Source organism: Armigeres subalbatus, chromosome 3 (assembly GCF_024139115.2).
Source record: "Armigeres subalbatus isolate Guangzhou_Male chromosome 3, GZ_Asu_2, whole genome shotgun sequence".
Classification (NCBI taxonomy): Eukaryota; Metazoa; Arthropoda; class Insecta; order Diptera; family Culicidae; genus Armigeres; species Armigeres subalbatus.
The window spans coordinates 358,526,770-358,550,183 of NC_085141.1; the positions used below are offsets into that span (position 1 = coordinate 358,526,770).

The 23,414-nt window shown below is 40.0% G+C and overlaps 1 protein-coding gene across 1 annotated transcript; it reads right to left on the minus strand.

Moving 5' to 3' along the window:
* Nucleotides 1-1,030: 1,030 nt before the first annotated feature.
* LOC134223358 (thiamine transporter 1-like) lies at nt 1,031-22,800 on the minus strand. The gene is made up of 2 exons (XM_062702501.1): nt 22,151-22,800; nt 1,031-2,073 (listed from the first exon to the last, which is right to left on the minus strand). Exons 1-2 carry the CDS (start codon nt 22,659-22,661, stop codon nt 1,205-1,207), a joined length of 1,380 nt encoding a protein of 459 aa, XP_062558485.1. The 5' UTR covers nt 22,662-22,800; the 3' UTR covers nt 1,031-1,204.
* Nucleotides 22,801-23,414: the final 614 nt, after the last annotated feature.

Here is a 23,414-nt window from a genome sequence, read left to right on the forward strand (position 1 = left end):
ATAAACGTGATGCCAATAATTTTAAATAAACTTCGAACTTGATGAATCATAAAATTTAACGAGATATTTCACATTACTATAAAAAAGGGAGAGATGTACCGTCCTGGGAGCTGCGGATAGAGTCAAAACGATTGTCAAAATCTCCAAAGCAAGCTGTTAAAAAGTATCCATCGCATTGAGAGAGTTGGTGTACCTTCTGAGCGCAGACGAGAGAGTACACGTGTAAATCAACTCATACTAATTGTAGTTTATTTTTAACTAAACTCAATTATTTGGTATAATTTCAAACCTATCGAGGAATTTTTATAAGTGAACACATGATTTAATTTTACGATCGGCACAATAATTTATGCAATGCAGTAAATCGACGAAATCTTTGAAATTATTTTTTAAAAGATAAACATAATGATAATTCAATGTGAAAAAATCATAGCGTGTACATTAAACACTGAGAGGAAATTTGCGGGTTTCAAGCAAAATATCTTGAAAATTAGAATCGATCGAGTCCGCAGCTCCCAGGTACCGTCTATCAATGTATATGTTAATATAACACACATAAGTCTCTGTTTGTCTGTGGTGCTCTGGGTAGCTCGCCGGAGCACACGGAGTGGACAGTCAGTGATATATTGGACTAGCGACGGATCGGCGATGGTTTTTCCACAGAGAAACAGACGTCTCACTCAACATATGTTCCATCGTACACCTTTTTAACGGTTTATTTAACTTTTTGTAGGTGGTCAATCGGCCACCGATGGCGCTTTCATCGATTTTGCTTGTGTTTGACGTTTGCACACTACCGCCATCTGGTTGCCGCTTGGTCACTCACCGGGATTTTAGCATTGGGCGACAAAGTTTTCGTGACGATGATTTTGATTGCATTTTGTTCTAAGTGAGACGTCTGTTTCTCTGTGGTTTTTCGCAGTCACAATTACGGTCGGTGAATACAGTGTATAAAGCGGCACACTGCTATATATGGTTGTGATATTTGCTTAACGCATGAAAAAAGAAGAATAAATTTCTTAATAAAATTATGTATATATATTTGTTCTATCTTATTGGTATGCATTATATAATCAGGTGATAAAATTGTTTCTTTTTGATACTTATAAGGAAAAACACAATAATCTAACTAATATAGAGCTTGAATCACACCAAAATTAATCACAAAAATTGATCAATTTGTTTATGGACGTGACATTTCTAACTAAGCTAGTTGAAGATTACTGTTCCTATCCAATTCCATCTTTTTCCGTGGACTCAACTTTATCTTGATCATATAGAACACGATCTTCCACCACTTCTTCAACTCTACCAACAGGAATACACAAAACAGTACTCCCATTGCAGCGCAAACTCCTGCATAAACTATGAACTGACCCTTAATAGAAGAACAATTTACCACGACAACTGTTAGAAGGCACTGCAGCACTGATCCGACCATGGCATTGATCCCAAAAACCAACCCAAAACTGTCCCGACAAATATTGCTCGCAATCTCCGAACACAACAACGTTATCGTAAAAGCATGCAATATACTGTACGCTATGTGCGTTCCGTAAGCCACCCACAAACTACCGGTCAACCCGGACCCCAGTAGAATCCCACCCTGTAAGAACGAAATGAAGCTGAGTCCCAGTAACGAATTCGGCACGTGCAGCATTTTCGGCGGGACGAATCCCGCCAGGAATGTGATGCCCGCTCCGCAGATGGTCAGAACCGCCTCCACTGCTCCATTCCAGAGGACCACCTCCGAGCTGGGTGCATCGCGGCTAATGGTCCTCCACAGGACCTGTGCGTACAGAACCGCCTGGTAGTAGATGCAACTGGCCAGGGCATACCAAATACTGAACCGGAGCACGGTGAAATTACTGTAAGCAGATTTGACGTGGAACCAGAGCAATTCCAGGGCGGAGAGTTTCGTGAGCGCCTCGTCTGGTGCAGGGGTAGAGGGGCACGGGTCGGTTCGTGCGATGCGATTATCCGGTGCGCCCGGCGATGCATCGGACCGGTTAAAGTAGATGCTTTTCGGAGCCGGCGGCAGGCACATGGCAAAGATCGTGGTGCATAGTTGAACTGCAAAACAAGAGAGAGAGAATGGAAGATCAGGTTAGTGAGTGCGGAATGTTAAGTGCCATATGCGTGACGACGGACTGGCTGATTAGTTCATTCATAGACGCAATTTGAGTGGAAAAAGTCTAATTGATTTTCTATGATAAGCATCTGAACCGCGTGTTTTGAATGGGGAATGGTAATTACGTTCGTCATGAATAAATATTTCATTCGAAAGCAGAATCTCATTTTGTGACTCTAAGACAGTAGAACAATAATGAAATGTGTGAGGACAAAAGATATTTTAGTTACCAGATAAAGATTGTCGCTTCGGTTCCCTTTGTTCTGCTGTCCGAAACATGTGTGGTACCTAACTGTCAAATCGTATGTATTTTTCCTTCATTGACAATTAGATCCCCTATCCTCGCCAGCAAAAGATGTTCCGGACAGCGACGACAGCGACAATCTTTATCTAGTAACTCAAATATCTTTTGTGAGGACGTATTGATTGTCCATATATCTATCATGCTCTAGTACATCGTAGGAATAGGAATCGTTACTAACGGCACATTTTCAGATGACTAAAATAAAAACTCACCCTGAAAAAACAGAAATTTTCTTTATGGAAAATGTATTTTGCTGCCTTCCCAGATGATCAATGCAATGTGGCAAAAAAAACTATTCCTTAAGTAATACAGAATATTTAGGTATTCATGCAACAAGTTTTAAAATGTTAGAAAATTATTTTTAGAGTTCGTTAAATGGAATGTATCTGTTTTCATAAGGCGAATTACTATTCCATTAAAATTTAGGCTATAATTGAATACTCGGATCCACGTTGCTTCTGTCAGATTTACTTACTTCATGAGAACGTTCTTGCCATGAAATTAAATCAGCATAGAGAATCATAATATGCTGCATAGTTGACAAGCTATGAAACGATAACGGAACCAGCCACTGAAGATTTTAAACCTTTAGTGTAAACGACACTGGCATCGCATCCCACAACTTTGAAATTAACACCCCGCAGCTGAGTGTCGAGGTTTACAAGCCATGTTGCCTATCATGCATTCGCAGATTATGATGTTAGTTATGCACAAATTCACATTATGATAGTGGAGTAGTGATTATGTTCCACCTGCAAGTTCTATGACCGGCGCATAAGCTGATAACCTTCCAATTACATATGTTTCGCTTTGAACTTAGGAAGTACAACCTAAATGCACCATCATAATAAGTTTTAACTAAGATTATATCAATATCATACTTGATATCTACTGTTAACAGATTACAACTGATTTGAAATAAGGTTCTATCTGAAACATAAGATAGTTTACACCTCAACAGATAACCTCTTCCAGAGTTGCTGATGCAATGTGTGATCAATATTGGCGAATCCGTTAATTGGGAAGTCGCATTTCAACCTAATGAACTGATTTTCTTACATAACTTAAAATGTACCAGATACTAATCATGTACTCAATCTATTGAATCAATTGAAATGCAGCTAAACATTTCCCTAAATCAGTGAGTGCTGCTCAAATAAATTTATTATTAAAATATTCCACAAAAAAATCAATAAAGAGCAACAAAATAAAAAAAAATCCACAGAAAAATAGGAAAATTTTCATAAAATATACGAAAAAAAAACAATAAATTTGATTAAATTTTCCATGGACGATAAACGCTTCTAAGAAAAGGTTATCTATGGAAAACATACTCAGATTTATTGCTGATTTATATTTTTCCAAGGAAATTTCCATATTTTTTTATTGCTCTTAATTGATTTTGTTGCGGAGATTTTTCTATTTCTTGTAAAAAAATATTTTGTGGAAAATTTTGTAATTTTTTATTGCTAATAAAATTTCACTCAATATGTGTCATGTCATATACATGTAAAAAGTTTTTGTAAGAAAAACTTTGTTCCTTAAATATGTCACAGAAACATTATTCCCAAAAAAGTTAGATAATTGAAATACCTATCTGCAGAAAAAATTCCATCGATTTCTGAGATGAGGTTTTTTTGTAATATTGATTTTAATATTGAAAACTTTTTTTTTTAGTGTAGAAATCATTTTTTTGATATTTTTCCAAAAAACTTCTGGGAATTTTACGACAGTCCGCCATACAACACTTTTTTGTAAGTCTTGTCATTTTAGAGTTACATCGATTTTTTAAAAAAAATCAATAATCAATGAAAAAAAAATTAGGCCCTCAAAAATTGTTACTCATGACAATTTTTGGAAAACTATGTTAGCAGAGTGGCTTAGAAATTCCATATCTTTATGCCCACCAAGTTTCATTCGATTCTGAGATGGTGCTGCCAACCGCTGTTCAGTGTTGCTTTTTGCCGATTTCGTGCGCTTTTTTAATAACATCGTTTCTGTTGATTTTTTCGCTGTAGTTTGTTTGGAGAAGACGTTAGATATGAAAAGGGCCTTTTTTGAGAAAATCTGTAAAATGATTAATCCACCTAAAAGTGAGATAAAAATTTTGCTTAACCATCGAAACCAGATATGAGCTTAGTGTCTTCAGGAAAGTTGTAGCAGATGGTATTTCAAGCCACTTTGCCAAAAAGACCCCATACCTATGACTTATATAGTACGAGATATGTGACATTTTCTGTGGAAGGTCCCTGAAATCAGTTTTTTGAGCATAACTCTTTTCTATGTTTCAGGCATTTTTACCACCTTCTACAAAGTTGTTTGGCTAACAAAAATACACGTTTTTGTAAAAGATTGTGAAGCTCTATCTCTTGAAATTGGAAAGTTATTTGAGAAAATGTGTTTTTTCTAGAGGTGTTTTAGAATTGTGTAACTTGTTCCGGCGCAAAGTGGCGCACACAACTTTTTAGTACACTGAAACTGCTGTATGTCTACTCTTACCCACTGGTTGAACCTTGTGTTTACACGAAATTACACGTGAGTTATATAGATTTCAAATGTCCCACTTTTTTCTCTACGTGTACACTAAGTTTATGTAAATGCTATAGGATTTAAATAAAAATTGACCTTTGATATGTGGCCAATAGGCCAACAGTATATTGCAACACGATGAACTGAGCTGATGTCTGTATGTGTGTATATTCGTGTGTATGTGACTATGTATAAACATTTTATAGACCCATTTTTTGGAATTTAGCAATTAAAAATTTTTCACAGAAAACTGCTTGGGTAGTTTGAGTCTATTATGACAGTGTGAGTCTATTGTAACAGTGTGTCTATAAAATGACTACACACACACATTTACACACGAATATACACACATACAGACATCAGCTCAATTCATAGTGTTGCAATATACTATAGGCCTATAGATATTGGCGATGAATATTGGAATTCACAGGACTTCGAAACGAGAAAATGAAAATCCACTTTTACATAAATGGGAGCAAAAAAACGGCAAAAAAATGTCTGGTTCAGCTTTCAGGATTTGTAAGCAACATCGGATTCCGTGACCCATAACCCATAACAAACCGACATGTATTCCCGACAGGCTATTTGGCTTTCCCACTTTGAAACACCTAAAACCCAGAGTGTATGTAATTAAGAGTGGCGACACTGTCAAAATTGGAACAAAATTCATCTGTCATTCCCATACAAAATCGTGTTCCAAACGAGCAGGAGACCTGTCAAATGCGGCACATGTCGCCACTCTTAATTACATACACTCTGCTAAAACCCATACGTTGCACAAACAAAAATCTCCCTTTCAAATTTTCACAATTAAGCGTTGCATGGATGAGGGAAGACACATTTTTGTCTCGCGATGAATGTTGGAATCCACAGGACTTCGAAAAGAGAAAATGAAAAATCCGCTTCAACATAAATGGGAGCAAAAAAGCGACCAAAAAAATGACTGGTTCAGCTTTCAGGATTTGCAACATCGGATTCAGTGACCCATAACCCATAAAAACCGACATGTATTCCCGACAGGCTATTTGGCTTTCGCACTTTGAAACACCTAAAACCCATACCCATAAAATCTCCCTTTTAAATTTTCATAATTACGCGTTACATGGGGGAGGAAGGGGTATTGAGATTCTCACGTCCGAATGTGTGAGTGGCGATAAAAGAAAAACAAACACTCCTAGATGGTGCTACTCAGCAAAGTTTGGGTAAAAATGAGTATATTTCCATATATTTTTTGACTCCTTTGCAACCATTGTGATGTCTCGATCAATTTTGAGGTTATGAGCAGAAGGAAAACAAACATGTATTTACACATGCCGAATTGCACATCAGTGTGCGAGCGTTAAACGTCACTCATCTCTATAAACAATGTTACTTTTTGTTACAAGTGGCAGGCAGGGATCAAAAACTCCGAACTTTGCGTTACATAATTTGTTAACAAACAATATGATTTTTTTTAAATTTATTCAATGGAACATTTTGATTTCTTTATGGAAAATTCGTATTTAATAATTGCAATTTTTGCTTTTTAAAAATGCTGATATAATTTTGGTTTGTGGAAAATTCTTTATTGTTTATGGTAATTTTTATTTATTTAGCCTCCCCGAACTAAGGTAGATCACTTTGACGTAGTGTGTTGCGGTGTAAGATCTATCAAACAGAGCCCTAGCCTAATCCATTTTTCTAGCTAGGGCAGTAAGTTGTGGTAATTAAGGATTCATCGTATTTAGTCCCCGCTACCAACAGCAGTCTCAGAAATAAAACATAATTAATGTTACCTTGCAGCCAGTTGAAAGACTCGAATTCCTCTTGCTTGAGGCTAAACTGTATGCAGCGGAAACAACTTTTCAAGCAATTAGTTAAAGAACCTCGGTACCCAGTCCTAGGCTGAACTGACTGCTGGAAAAATCGAGTTAGGGGTTTAAATACGTACTAACTCTTCTTGAACTGGTGAACAATGGTAGTTAGAGGAACACACGGAAGTTCTTATTACTGAACAAATGCTCTTGCTTGAAATGGTTTTGTAGACAGAGCTAAATCCCAGGTTTTAAGAGTTTCACTGGTGATATCCTAGAAGCAAGACAAGGATGTGGCTAGGGCTCCGATGCATGGCCAAAAACAGTAATACTGTTCTGTTTTCTCAAGAAAGGATTGATTTCCTATTGATAAGGGGTGCGCCTTCAATGGGATTGCTCTCTATGAAGGGTCTAAATAGCGGGACCATGTCATGGTGATCTTGAGAAAACAAAACAACAACTGTAGCGAAACCGATACTGCTTTGCTTCTCAATAGCACTGGAGTAATTCGACATGCACTTAAACACTAAGGATACGGGTAACGCTACAATAGATCTAATAATTGGTCGCAGTGGCACACCCGAACAGGAAAAAACAATTATTTAGCCACACAAAAACCTTGCATACCTTAATTTCTTTATTGACAATGTCCAGGTTTTTTATGAAAAATTTCATATTTTTTGGGGGAAGTTTTAATTTTAGTCGTCATGATATTCACTTTTATTATTTATCGAAGTTGTAACGGAAAGATTGAAACATTCCTTGATCTTGATGTTCACTATAATTGACCGCTCTTCTAGCTCGATCGTAAGATGATGAATCAAAACGCAAAGAAAATCAACAATAGCTCATTCAAGCGTTTAAAATTATAAACTTATAATGTCACAAAGGGCTAGTTTTAAGAAGAAAATCATTATGATAATGTAACCAGCTTGTAAATTTTGTTGTTGAGTAGATTTTCAGAAGTGATATACGTCTACCAGTATTAAGAGCCGATCATAGGGCTGTTCTCAAATAGTTTCTTTCTTTAAAAAATGTTGATTTTCTGACAAGCTAAGGAAGTGTCGTTGTTTAATTCGGCAGAGCATACAGTTTTGGAATTTAGGAGAATCGATACTTTTTTATCATAATATTTTAACACATATGGGTAGACCAGTGGCGTAGCCAGAAAATTGGTCTGGGGGGGTTTTCTGAACAATTTTATTTTCGAAAAAAAGATTTATTCTAAAAAACCAAGCCCAAAACCACGCCACTGGGGTAGACACCTTTACGTGGTGTGTTACGAGGTAAGATCTACCACGGTTACATTGCCAGCTACAGGCAAATCCTGACCCAACGAATACATTCCTCATTATCCAACTCCGTGGTTCTTATGAGGGTGTCACTAAGTCGGTGGACTCTCGTTAAGTAAGTACCTCATCAACACTTCCTTCCTATCCATAGTTACGGTGAAGATGGGCGTGGCCAGGAGTAGTAATCCTCATGCTTTTGTTATTTTTGTTTAAGACTGGAATCAAGGACCACTCCCCTTCTTGATTTCTGATTGCATTCTAGATAAAGATCTCAAAAGTAAAACATGAGTACCGTCGTGCGGGGCTACTTTTGATTCCGGGGGGTACTTTGGATTTTTGATTTTCTAAAAAAAAACTAAACGAAAAAAATACCAAATTAGAAACAGAAAGTTGCCATCCATTTATCAACAAGGCACCCGGATGGTGATAATGGCAATTTAAGAGTAGCTTACGTTATAATTCTTGTTTCAAAATGTTTAAAGTAGCCCCCGATTTGTCAAAAGACGACGGTATCACTAGTGTCCAATCTACGAATTACACCGTAATGCTAATGCTAATGCTAATAATATTTTAACACATATTTTTTTAGAGTCACCTCTTCAACAAATTTATAACATTGAGCTAACAACTTGGAATCGGAATATCCTGTGTATTCGTGAAGTAATGTTGAAATTTATGCTGTGAAAAGTTATTCAGATTTTTAAAGGAGTTATTACATAGTGAGTTTTTGCATTAAAGTACCTATCTAATTTGAAGAGAAAAAAAACAACACCGAATCGAAATTAGAAAATCCGATTTTGACGTGAGGAAATATGTACCTCAGTACCTCTCCTTCCTAACATACTTGCCTGCATTGGTGCTCTTGTTTTCTGACTTTTCTTGATTTTCCGCAAAATAAATGGCTCATCGTGATCAGTTAACGCCCGCGGACGACCACTCCGTTGTTTGCTCTGCAAGGTTTTTGTGTGGCTAATCCGATCAATAATCGATTTAACGGTTGCACGGGTCCACTCACAATCTTTGCAATTTTGTAAGCCGACTTGCACTGATTAAGTAGACTTAGGATGAATTTTCTTCCATCAGGACTCACCTCTTTACCTTTCCGACCACTGACGAAGAAAATTTCTTCGGAAATTACATTACGATTTTTTTAATAAATTTCTTCAGAGATTATTTTAGAAATTCCTTTGGAAATTCCTTCTAACTTCAAAAGCTTAGACAAATTTTGAGAGAAATTTTCGAGAAAATTCCATAAGGAATTTTTGGAGGTATTTCTAAAAGTATTTGTGAAGGATTTTTGAATAAATTCACGATGGAATTCCTGAGTGAATTTTCAAAGGTTTACCTGAAAGAATTGCTGGGTGACTAACCGAATTAACTCCTGGAGGATTGTTTTCCGAACAAACAAAATCCTTCAGATGCTCCAGAAGGAATTCTTGTAGAAATCTAAAAAATTATATGATAATTCTATTAGGAATTTGTTTGGGAATTTTTCCGTGGATTCTTTAATTCCTTAGGTAATTCCTTTAATAATTCGTTTTTTTTTTGTTCGGGATGAACCACTGCGTCCATTTCATTAAACTTTTGTAGTATACCCGTGTCATTTGTTTAGTGCATGTCTTTCTGCTCCATTTCTATTAAGAAGAAATGAAGTAGTCGTTTTTTATTCATATATTTCTCAAGCTTTATGTAAGGCCTCTTTAGATTTATACCCTTCGAGAAATGGCTTATACCAATCAGTTTCGGCTCAACAATAAGTGAGATAATACTGATTTTGACCATGCATCGGTACTGAAGCTCAAACATATTTTTATGAGATGAGATCCGAATTCGTTTTTGTACAGAGATCTGATTTCATTGCGTTTGAGCATTTCTGAATCTCATCTTTACACAGAGCTCTAATCAGTCAGAGGGTTCAGCAGATCCACGAAATTCGTATCCGCTTCTTTCCTAATTAACCAGCGCTCTGGAGCTTGAAGGTTCATGTCGTCGGCTTCGAAACCAGCCTAAGATTGAGTTACGTTTTTAAATTTACTCCATTGACTCCATCCAGAAAGGAAAAGATGGGTCATCTAAAAACAAATTATAGTCGTTCCATACTCTTCCGACCATCACTCATAAGTATTAACAAGAATAGTAAGAACTAGAGCACAGTGTGGTAAATCTTACCACGTAATGCACCTCGAAAAAGTGTCTACCCAGCATTACAGGCTCCGTTAACTGCCTGGCTAATTGTTTTACCCCCCAGGCCATTCATCCTCTCGGCACGGGTCGCCTGACACCTTGGGATTCGGGGTAAGGGACGTCATATTGTCAGCTTCAGTGTTGTACCGAGCCTGGCGATATGACCGGATTTACACCGTTACGCACTACTTCAGAGTATACATAATTCGTTTAGAAATTCTTGTCCCAGATTTATTCATTTTGTTCTTCGGAAATTCTTCCTAAAATACATTTAAATACTTCTAAAATTTCTCCAGTTTTGCCAAAAAAAATCTCAAAATAATATTTAAATGAAATTTACAAAGGATTCTCAAAAAAATTCTAAAGGATTTTCTGAAGAGATTTCTGAAAGAATGCGCAAAGGAAATTACGAAGGAATTTCAAATGAAAACTCCGAAGGTCTAAATAAATTTCGGTAAGAAGTGCTAAATAAATCCAAATAAATATAACCGAAGGAATACCTAAAAAAAATCTCGAAAGAAATCCTGGAGAAAGTTCTGAAGAAATTCCTAAGAGAAATTTCGAAGGGATTTCAAGAATTTCATCCTAGAGATTCCAAAGGGATTTCTTGAGAAAGTACTGGCAGAGTTCTTAAAATTTATTCCGAAGAAATTTCTAAAAGAATTTCCAAAGGTAATCCTAAAATAATTTCCGTAGATGTTTTAGGTACTGAAAAAAATCCTGAAAAAAGGCAATTTTCTTATAATTTCTTCTTTGAATTTTCAAAAGAATATTATGAGGAATATCCCAAGAAATTTCGGGATTTATCTCCGATGCAATTTCCGGAGGATTTTCATTTGGAAATTGCGTTTAAAATTTCCTTTAGGAATTTGTTTTAGAAATTCCTTTGGAAATTCCCTTAAGAATTCCTTTGGAAATTCCCTTAAGAATTCCTTTGGAAATTCCCTTAAGAATTCCTTTGGAAAATTCTTCGGGAATTCTATCAAGAATACCTACGGAAATTGTTTTAGAGAAATACTTCAGAAATTTCTTCAGGAAATCCTTGGAAAGTCCAAATTATTTTCGGAAATACCTTGCAAAAATTCCTTCGAAAATCCGTTTAGAATTTCCTCTGAAATGCTTCTAGAGATTCCTTCAAGATTCCTTTGCAAGATTTTTTCCCGAAGATTTTTAAAGATTTTTTTCCGAAATTCTTTTTAAAATTCCTTCGGTTATTCTTTTAGAAATTAGTAAATTCCATTGGAAATTTGTTTCCAACCTCTTCAAAAATTTCTTCAAGAATACATACGGAAATTGTCTCAGGAAAACCTTCCAAAATTTCTTTAGAAGAAATCCTTTATTGATTTTCTTTATGAACTCCTTTCATAATTGCTTTAGGATTTCCTGCCGAAATTGATTAAGAAACGCCTTCAATTTTTTAAATGAGTTTCATCAGTAACTATTCCATTATATTCTCAAATAAATTCTTTTAGTAATTCCTTAAGAAATCCCTTCTGAAACTCTAGGACGAAATTCTTGGAATTCCTTCGAAATTCCTCTTAGAAATATCTTCATAATTTTACCCAGAAATTCTTGAGAAAATAAATTAAAAATTCCTCCGGAAATTAAATTAGAAATTCCTTTCGAAGGCTAGAAGGCTTTCGAATATTCCTTTACAAATTCTTTTGGAAATCAGAAACACATTCAGACATTCTTTTAGGAATCATTCAGAAATTACTTCTAGAGTTCCGTCGGCATCCATTGACATTGACATTTCCGTTAGAAACTCTTCCAAAAATTCGTTAAGGATTTTCTATTTCATTCTTTATTAAATTTCAGGAAAAAATCTTCCAACAAAATTTCCGGAATAACTCCTGCAGCAATTTAAAAAGGAATTTTGATTGGTTTTACTAGAAGCAAGAGGAAGTTCTAAAAGAATATCCGAATGAGTTTTGGAGTTAATGGCTTTATTTTCTAAATTTTTCATGAAGAGAATTCCTGGAATGGAAAGAATTTCTGAAGGATTTTCAAAAGAAATTCTCAAAAGAAATCCTGGAGAAATTCCAGAATGAATTCTCAAGCAAATTTCCAAAGCAGGACCTTTAAGATTTCGGAAAGATTTTGCAAAGAAGTTTCTAAAGGAATTGCCAAAATTATTTCCAAAGCAATGATGACAATTGATTGATCGCCGCGATTTTATGCTTCGGTTGATAATTGATTGATTTTCGGGGAGAAATAAAACAGATGTTTGCCAGATTGTCCAGTCGATTCACTGGCCTTCGACCATCTTCTCCGGACTAATCATGCTGTCGCTTCCTTACTCTAATGGAAGTCTTCTACCAAATTTAAAAAAAAATGATTTTGCTTCAATCACGCCTTAGTTTTACATATGCAGATAGACGAATACTTTTTAGATACACTGTAAATAGACTACCTTGTGATAAAAAGTCAACAACAAAACTAACATGATTCAATTTATTATGCGTAGATAGCAGATGCGTTTTAGAGTAAAAGTGCTAAAACAAATTCGGTTAAATACCTATGCTGCCTATGTTGACGTATCAACCAATCAAAATTTAAGCGAATTTAACTTGTTACGCGTTTACTACGGTAATTCAACTTCTGCAACATCGATACGTTGCTTGTTCCAAACCTCATTTACGGGTTGAAAATGTTTAAATTTGCGATGTTTGTCCCTTATTAGAAATACATGCGAAAGTGCAATGGTTGCTACGTCAACTATGAAATCATGGGCAGTATGCTTCAAATCGATTGTTTCAAATCAGCACAAGTGGTGAGAAAACTAAAAACCCAGATTAATCCACCTAGCGGCGATGATGCCTTTCTCGTGCATCGTAAAATGTACTGAAAAAATCACATAGGAAAGGTCAAAAAAGCACTTTAGGGGATAGATCGCATATTTTCTATCATTTTGCATGTTTTGCATTAATTACTATGCATTCCCACCATTCTTAAAAAAACAATTTTTCGATTTTGAAATTTTTTTCCAAGGGGACCCTTGGGAAAAAAACAATGATTTTCAATAATTTCGAAATGCAATGTCCGATCAGGCCAATTTTCAATAGCAAACAATGGGACCGCATTCCCCGTCGAATGCAACTTGTTGCGAGTAAATCAAGTAATGCTAAGTTCCAAAAAGTGTGTCTACAAAATTTGTACACATACACACATACACACACACACACATACATACATACACACAAACAGACATCACCTCAATTCGTCGAGCTGAGTCGATTGGTATATAACACTATGGGTCTCCGAGCCTTCTATCAAAAGTTTGGTTTTGGAGTGAAATTATAGCCTTTACGTATACTTAGTATACGAGAAAGGCAAAAACATTAGATGTGATTTTTGCAAAACCAGCAACATCGCCAAACTCTAACAACAAGTTGCCGATCAAAGTAATCGGTTGTCATCATGTTCACCATATCAGCACGTGGTATACGATTGTGACAGAAAATCGGAACGATTGCCATGAAATTACGTTAGCACAGAAAACAATAATACCTATGCAATAAAAGACAAGCGTTGAAACGATTGCGGAACCTGGCATGGCTCTAGAGATTACAAGCCTTCATCATCTTTACTGATATCGCACCACCCCACGACTGTGGATTTGCCACCCCTCAGCTGAGTGTCGAGGTTTGCAAGCAAAGTTACCTGCTATTTATGCATTCATAGATTCTGATACTAGCCAAACACAAATTCTCTTTATGATAGCGAGATTATGTTTCATCTGTAAGTTCTATGACCGGCTCCAAATAGATAACCTTCCATTTAGGTACCTACGTTCCGTATTAATTGCAGGGAAAACAACCTAAATGCAGCATAATCATAAGTTCATTTCAATATCATACATGAAATCTACTGTTAACAGGTTATAACTGACTCGAGATAAGATTCTATCTGACTAAATCATAAGATAGTTTACACCTCAACTGATAACTTTTTCTAGAGTTGCTGATGCAATGTATGGTCATTATTGGCCTATCCGTTAATTGGGAAGAAGATCTACTTGGGCATCACCACCAATTTCTGTACTCCGCTTTTATTACTTAATTAAACATTACATAACTACAGATTCCATTCACGTATTTTAATTAAATTAGTTTAAATGCAAGGAACTAAAATGCGGTCCCCTTTAATGAATACTTCTCAAATAAATCTTCTCCGCATATAGTTGGATCTATTATTTAAAGTTCAACGCGGAGTATTAAAAAAAAGTACGTCATTTGCTATGGATAGATGTAGCTAATTTACCATTATTTCGAGTTCACTGGGGTCACTTTTTGCCTTACTCGTACACTAAGTACGAGTAAAGGCTATACACTTACTATATGCGACGAGAATTATCGGCAGTAAATATTGACGCGCGGCTACAAAGCAAGACCATGCTGAGGGTCGCTGGGTTCGATTCCCGGTGCCGGTCTAGGCAATTTTCGGATTGGAAATTGTGTCGACTTCCCTGGGCATAAAAGTATCATCGTGCTAGCCTCATGATATACGAATGCAAAAATGGTAACCTGGCTTAGAAACCTCGCAGTTAATAACTGTGGAAGTGCTTAATGAACACTAAGCTGCGAGACGGCTCTGTCCCAGTGTGGGGATGTAATGCCAATAAGAAGAAGAAGAAATATATTGCACGAAAACGTGAAGGACCGCTGCAGGAAGTGCAAATCAGTAGGAGAGACTATCGAGCATATCGTGTCCGGGTGTGCTGCCTTAGCAGATTCAGCTCATCTCGGTCACCAAAACGAAGTCGCAAAGGTTGTGCACCAACAACTTGCTTCGCAGCTGATTCGGTTCCGGAAAATAATTACGTAAATCTGTATTGGGCCCGCGAGGCTGTCCTCATTCGGGCGAATCGTCCAAAAATTGTGGTCAACGACAAACGAACGAAGCCGGTAACCCTCATCGACATTGCTGTACCGCACAATCATAATATCCAAACAGCATTTTCCAACAAGATAACGAAGTACCACAACTTGGAGGACGTGCGTATAATTCCTGTACCTATGTCAGCAATCGGAATCGTCCCGAAATCTCCTCTGATATCCTTGGGAGAACTAGAACTATCTCATAACCTCCACAAAGCATCCAAAAGACAGTAGTTCTTGGAACTTGCAGCATCGTTAAAAGATTCCTGAATCACCATAACTGATACATCCGGTGCAAATGAATATTATAGGATTTTAGGTCAAACGGCGAATGAGATCGACAGAACTGTGGTGTTTGAGCAAAATGCCTTCAGCGTGTGTTTATAGATTCACACCTCACCGTGTCAATCAGTGAGGAGCAAGCCATGACTCTGCCTCTTCTGGTCAGAACTCCGCGGCGTGCACACGTATCCACGGAGAGTCGCTGACATAATTTCGTTCCGGCCATTTAAGGCCACACATTTTAACGATCCTGCCAGTCTACTTTTTAGATCCTGTCACTGATTTCATGAGGTGAGTTGAATTCAAGTAGTTAAATTGTGAAGAGTGATATATTTTAGTTTGCAAAATCACAAGGCGCTTCTGGAAGACCATCGGAAAATGATTTGCGGTTTGCAAAATCACAAGACGCGTCTCGAAGACCGTCGGAAAATGGTTTGTGGTGGTGCGTCTGGGAGACCGCTGGAAAAATGGTTCGTGTTTTGAAGAACCACAATGCTCGTCTGGAAGACCTTAGGAAATTGGTTTGTGATTTGAAAAGTCACAATGCGCTTCTGAAAGACCGGTAGAAAATGGTTAGTGGTTTAGGAAACTATAAGGCGTTTCTGAAAGGTGGCTGAAAAATGAAGACCAACGGAACATGATTTACGATCTAGAAAATCTCAAAGTCCTGCGAGCATTGATTTGTTTTAACCAAAATTTAATTTAGATATCATGTAGCCATTTGGTGGCGTTTTGGATTGGATTTGGATTGGATTTGGATTGGATTTGGATTGGATTTGGATTGGATTTGGATTGGATTTGGATTGGATTTGGATTGGATTTGGATTGGATTTGGATTGGATTTGGATTGGATTTGGATTGGATTTGGACTGATTTGACCGATTGATTTGATTGACTTGACTGACCTGGACTGGATCTGACCGACCTTGACTGGACTTGGACTGACTCCTTGACTGACCTGGATTGATCTGACCGGATCTTGACCGACTGACCCAATTGACCTGACCGACTGACCTGGATCTGACTGACTCCGACTGGATCTGGGATCGACTGGATCTGGATCACCTGGACTGGATCTGGACTGACCTGGACTGACCTGACTGATCTTGGACTGGATCTGGACTGGATTTGACTGGACTGGATCTGACTGACCTTGACTGGATCGACTCCTGATCTGGATCTGGATCGACCTGACTGACTGATCGACCTGACTTGGATCTGGATCTGATCTGGACTGGACTTGGACCTGAACTGACCTGGAATTGACTTGGAACCGAATTTGACTGGACTGGATCGACCGGATCTGACCTGGATCTGACTTGACTTGACTGACCTGGATTGACTGGACTGATCTGGACTGGACTGACCGACTCTGGACTGACCTGGACTGGATTTGGACCTGGATCGATCTGGACTGACCTTGGACTGGATCTGGACTGATCTTGGACTGGATCTGGACTGACCTGGACTGACCTGGACTGGATCTGGACTGACCTGGACTGATCTGGACTGACCTGGACTGATCTGGACTGACCTGACTGGACTCTTGACTGGATCTGACCGATCTGACCGATCTGACTGGATTGATCTGGATCGACCGACTGATCTGGACTGGACCTGACTGACCTGGATCGATCTGGATCGACTTGACTGGACTTGGACTGGATCTGACTGGATCTGGACTGGATCTGGACTGGACTCCGACTCTGGACCGACTTGGACTGATCTGGACTGACCTGACTGGACCTGGACTGGACTTGACCTGGACTGGATCTGGACTGGACTCTGGACCGGACTGGACTGACCTGACCGATCTGACTGGATCTGACCGATCTGGACTGGATCTTGACTGATCTGATCGACTGATCTGGACTGACCTGGACTGGATCTGACTGACTGGATCTGGATCTGGACTGACTGATTTGACTGGATCTGGACCGATCTGGACTGGATCTGGACTGGATCTTGACTGATCTGGACTGGATCTGGACTGACCTGGACTGGATCTGACTGACCTGACCGATCTTTGGATCTGGACTTGGACTGACCTGACTGGATCTGGATCGACCTGGACTGATCTGGACTGGATCTGGACTGACTGACCGATCTGGACTGGATCTGGACTGGATCTGACTGGATCTGACTGATCTGGACTGGATCTGGACTGGATCTGACCTGACCTGACTGACCTGGACTGGACCTGGACTGACCTGGACTGGATCTGGACTGGATCGGACCGACCTGGACTGATCTGACTGACCTTGGACTGGATCTGGACTGGACCGACTTGACCTGGATCTGGATCTGGACTGACCTGATCTGACTGGATCTGACTGATCTGGACTGGATCTGGACTGGATCTGACTGGATCTGGACTGGATCTGATCGACCTTGGACTGACCTGACTGGACCTGGACTGGATCTTGACCGACTGGACTGACTTGGATCTGACCGATCTGGACTGGATCTGGATTGATTTGACTGATTTGGATTGACTTGGATTGATCTGGATTGGATTCTGGATTGATTTGGATTGGATTTGACTGATTGATTTGACTGATTTGACCGATTTGGATTGATTTGGATTGATCTGGATCTGATTTGACCGATTGATTTGACTGATTTGGACTGACCGATCTGATCTGGACTGACCTGACCGATTTGATTGATTTGGATTGATTTGGACCTGACTGACTTTGGATTGACCTGGATCGATTTGATTTGACTGACTTTTGGACTGATCTGACTGATTTGACTTGATCTGGACTTGATCTGATTGATTTGACTGACTTGGACTGATTTGGATTGATTTGGACTGGATTTGATTGATCTGGATTGATCTGACTGATTTGGATCTCGATCTGACTGGATCTGGATTGACTGATTTGACTGGATTGACCTGACTGGATTTGGACTGGATTTGATCTGATTTGACTGGATCTGGACTGACTTGATCTGACCTGATTGATTTGACTGGATCTGGACTGACTGGGATCTGGACTGGACTGATCGATTTGGACTGATTTGGACTGATTTGATTGGATCGGACTGATCTGGACTGGATCTGGACTGATTTGACTTGATTTGACTGATCTGGACTGACCTTGACTGGATCTGGACTGGACTTTGGACTGGATTTGGACTGGATCTGGACTGAATTTGATTGACCTGGATCGACTGACTTGACCTGACTGGACCTGACCGACCTGGATCGACTGGACTGACTCTGACTGATCTGGACTGACCTGGACCGAACCTGGATTCGACTCTGGACTGGGATCGACTGACTCGGATCTGACTCTGGATCGATCTGACTGACCTGACCGACCTGGACTGGACTTCGGACTGACTGGGACTGGATCTGGACTGGATCTGGACTGATCTGGACTGACCTGGATCGACTGATCTGGACTGGATCTGGATCGACCTGGACTGGATCTGACTGGATCTGACTGGATCTGGACTGACCTGGACTGACTGGACTGACCGACTCTGGATCGACCTTGGACTGATCTGGACCGAACTTGACTGAATTTGATCTGGACTGATCTGGACTGATCTGGACTGGATCTGGACTGGACCTGGACTGGATCTGGACTGATCTGACTGGATCTGGACTGGATCTGACCGATCTTGGACTGACCTGGACTGGATCTGGACTGACCTGACTGATCTGGACTGATCTTTGGACTGACCGATCTGGACCTGACTCTGACTGACTTGGACTGACCTGACTGGATCTGACTGATCTGGACTGGATCTGGACTGACCTGACTGGACTGACCGATCTGGACTGAATCTGGACCTGATCTGACTCGATCTTGACTGACCTGGATCGACTGATCTGATCGATCTGGACTGACTTGGACTGGATCTTGACTGATCTGGACTGGATTTGGACTCGACTCTGGACTGATCTGGACTGACCTGACCGACTTGACTGATCTGGACTGGACTGGACCTGACTCTTGACTGGATCTGGACTGATCTTGGACTGATCTGGACCGATCTGGACTGGATCGGACTGGATCTGACTGGACCTGGACTGATCTGGACTGACTTGACCGATCTGACTGACTTGGACTGATCTGGATCGACTGACTGACCTGGATCAATCTGGATTGACTTGATCTGGATCTGGACTGATCTGGACTGATCTTGGACTGGACTTGACTGGACCTGACTGGACCTGGACTGATCTGACTGGATCTGACTGATCTGACTGGATCTTGACTGGATCTGGACTGGACTCTGGACTGATCTGGATCGACTGGATCTGACCGATCTGGACTGGATCTGGACTGATCTGGACTGATCTGGATTGATCTTGGACTGATCTTGACTGGATCTGACTGACCTGGACTGATCTGACTGGATCTGGACTGGATCTGACTGATCGGACTGACTTGACTGGATCTGACTGATCTGGACTGGATCGGACTGGATCTGACTGACTCTGGACTGACCTGGACTGACTTGGATCTGGACTTGGATCGATCTGGACTGATCTGGACTGATCTGACCGATCTGACTGACCTTGACTGGACCTGGACTGGACTGATCTGACTGGATCGATCTGGATCGGACTGACTGGATCGACCTTGGACTGACCAGACTGATCTGGACCTGGATCTGACCTGACCTGACCGACCTGGACCGACTTGGACTGGATCTGGACTGACCTTGACTGACCTGGACTGGATCTGGACTGGATCTGGACTGGACCTGACCGACTTGACTGGACTCGACCTGACTGACTTGGACTGGATCTGGACTGATCTGACTGGATCTGGACTGGACTTGACTGATCTGACTGGATCTGGACTGGATCTGGACTGGATCTGACTGGACCTGGACTGGATCTGGATCGACTCTGGACTGGATCTGGACTGGATCTGGACTGGATCGGACTGACCTGGACTGGATCGGACTGACCTGACCGACCTGACTGACTTGGACCGACCTGACTGGATCTGATCGACTGACTGGATTTGACTGACCTGATCTTGGACTGGATCTGACTGGACTCTGGATCGATCTGGACTGGATTGATTGACTGACTTGACCGATCTGGATCGATCTTGACTGGATCTGATTGATCTGGACTGGATCTGACTGGACTGGATCTGGACTGGATCTTGATCTGGACTGGATCTGACTGGACTTGACTGACCTGGACTGATCTGACTGGATTCTGACTGGATCTGACTGGATCTTGGACTTTTGGACTGGATCTTGACTGATCTTGATCGATCGACTGACCTGGACTGGATCTGGACTGGACCTGACTGGACCTGACTGACCTGACTGATTTGACTGGATCGGATTGATTTGGATTGATTTGGATTGATTTGATTGATTTGGATTGGATTTGGATTGGATTTGGATTGGATTTGGATTGGATTTGGATTGGATTTGGATTGGATTTGGATTTGGATTGGATTTGGATTGGATTGGGATTGGATTGAATTGGATATGGATTTGAATTGGATTGGATTTAGATTGGATTTGGATTGGATTTGGAAGAAATTTGAACTTCATTGTATTTGCTAAAATCTCGGATGGAAAAAGGAGGCCATTATTGGCTTCATAAATTTGTTATTCAGCAATCATTCATTTATTACTTAGATCCTAATTTTGAAGCTGTTATAGATTTGTGGCATAGAAAAGAAACGAAGGATGAATCACGTTTTAACTTTTGCGACCCACAGTTTGGGAACCCACAGTCTAAATAATTGTTCTGGTATTAAAACCATTAGTGCCATTATGTTGAGACAGGTTTATTTTGGTGTGCAGTTTTCAATGGAGTTCGCCGGTTACTAAAATGCAACAGATATTCCCCTTCTCTCATTAAAATAACCCAGGAGAAAAACAAGCTAGAAGATTTATTTTGCGTTTTTAATGAGTATGTGCGTCTCGGGCTAAAAATCTCTTAAACAGAGAATATAAAACGGTATAAGCGTCTTTTGACCTGCATTACAAAACGTAAAAGTATGTTCAAAAAGTTGTTTACTCGGCCGTTCTACCTGCGATATGATATTTACCAAAACACACGTGATATAATATTTCCATTGAATCATGACCAACGATTCATAACAAATAAACAGTAAACATTTAAACACGAGTTTCCTACTGAACTGCTAGACAACACCGTACTGTATACAATAGGCATTGCTGCTTGCTTGTGAAATACGATGCATCCTTATCAACGAAGAAAAGGATCGTCCCACGTGAGAGATTGCCATTCCGCTGGACTATGGATGCCTTTAAAACTAGGTCACCGCAACACATGTAACAGTTCCTCCGGTGGAATGTCCCTTTGTTGGAAAACATGGCACATGATCATGATTTGCTTTTCCACCTTTGCAACGATTTGTAACGATTCCCAGCATGTCGAAAAAAAAATCCTCGATCAAACCGATCAAATGGATAGATAGAGCAAAATTTCAAACACATCAATCTGATTGATGTTTGACTTGTGCTAGTAAACAATATTTTTTAAAGAAGCGAACAAGGTTCACGGAATGTTCATAGTTCTCGCATCGATTAAAACTAGTTCCCTTATTTCCATTACAGGTTTACATCTTCTACAAAGTTCTTTGATAGTAAACACAAGTTGTCCACACGGCCGTCATTACGATTTGATAAGCGCGGGACGTGGTCAATTCGATTTACATATGTACATATATTAACCAATTAAGCAAACACTATGATTATCCGAGCCCTTTTTGCTGGATCCAATTTCCCACGCTCACCTGCTAGCGAAACGTAATTCAAATCCAGGTAATCCACCAATCCATAGAACAGTAGGGCTTGTGCGACAACGGCTCCGATAAACTTTCCAAAATGTGACGAAGACTTCGTGTACGACGTAATCTTCTGATAGTAACATTTATCCACTCTCGCGTAAATGTACGACCAAAACGCCACATCCGCTGCCTTATAAGTCCCATAGAACACTTCGGCGACTTGTAGCCACGGCAAGGCATTCGTTCCGATGAACAACACCCAATAAGCGATCCCGGCCAAACCAGACAGGATAATCAGCGGTTTGTACCGAAAGTAGTCCGTTATCAAGAACGTAATCACCAACTGGATCCCATACGAATATGTCCCCACCGGAAACACCTGCTGGTTGATCTGCTCCGCGGAAATATTATGCCACGGGCCGTTCAGAAATTGCACCACAAAAGGATCACTCGGCCGGAAGTCCTTGAGGAACCCGAAAAGACTCAACACTATCGCGACCCGGCACCAGTTTTCCATAGTATCCTCCGTGATAATTGACCTATATTTCGTATCACGATCCACCCGCGACCGATCTCGTTGTGACACGGACTGTTACTACTGGGCTCTGCTGGGGCACCTGAACGGTATCGAAGCAGCAGCATCTTTCCGGACATCAATGCAAACCCACCCGGTTTAAATAGGCGTTCAGCAAGCACATTTGACGAAGTATTATTAAACAAGGCGCCAACAACAACGACGACGGCGGCGGCGACGTCCACCACGAAGTCGATGCGATGCGACGATGAGTATCCCTCTCTAGAAGGGTAAGTAACTTATTCTAAAGCAGCGTGCAGTTAATAACCGATCCAAAAGATCGACGCTTGCGTCGTCAGGAAGCGTCGACCACATCAGAGGCGATGGGTGGCACGCGCTAAGGAACGCGTTCGTGAGCCTACAGTGTGTTCGGTGAAATTTGAATTGCAACTGGAATGTAGGTGATAGTAAGTAGAGTTTGACGTCAAATGGGGCAGGTTCTACTTCGGCAGGTGCATGGCGGTTTGTAAAAGCGATTTATTAGCTTAGTGGTTTACACGAGGAACTGTTCCATTATCCATCTTGCACTGTTGTGTTTCTTTGAACAAATCTATTGTACGCCAATGTCTAGCTTTAACCTTTCATTTCAATAAAACCTTATGTACTGCACTAATTATTTTTATGAAACCACAAAATCCAGTACTCCAAACTCATTAGTTTTAGACTAGTTTTTAAATGTGCCAATGATGTGTATAG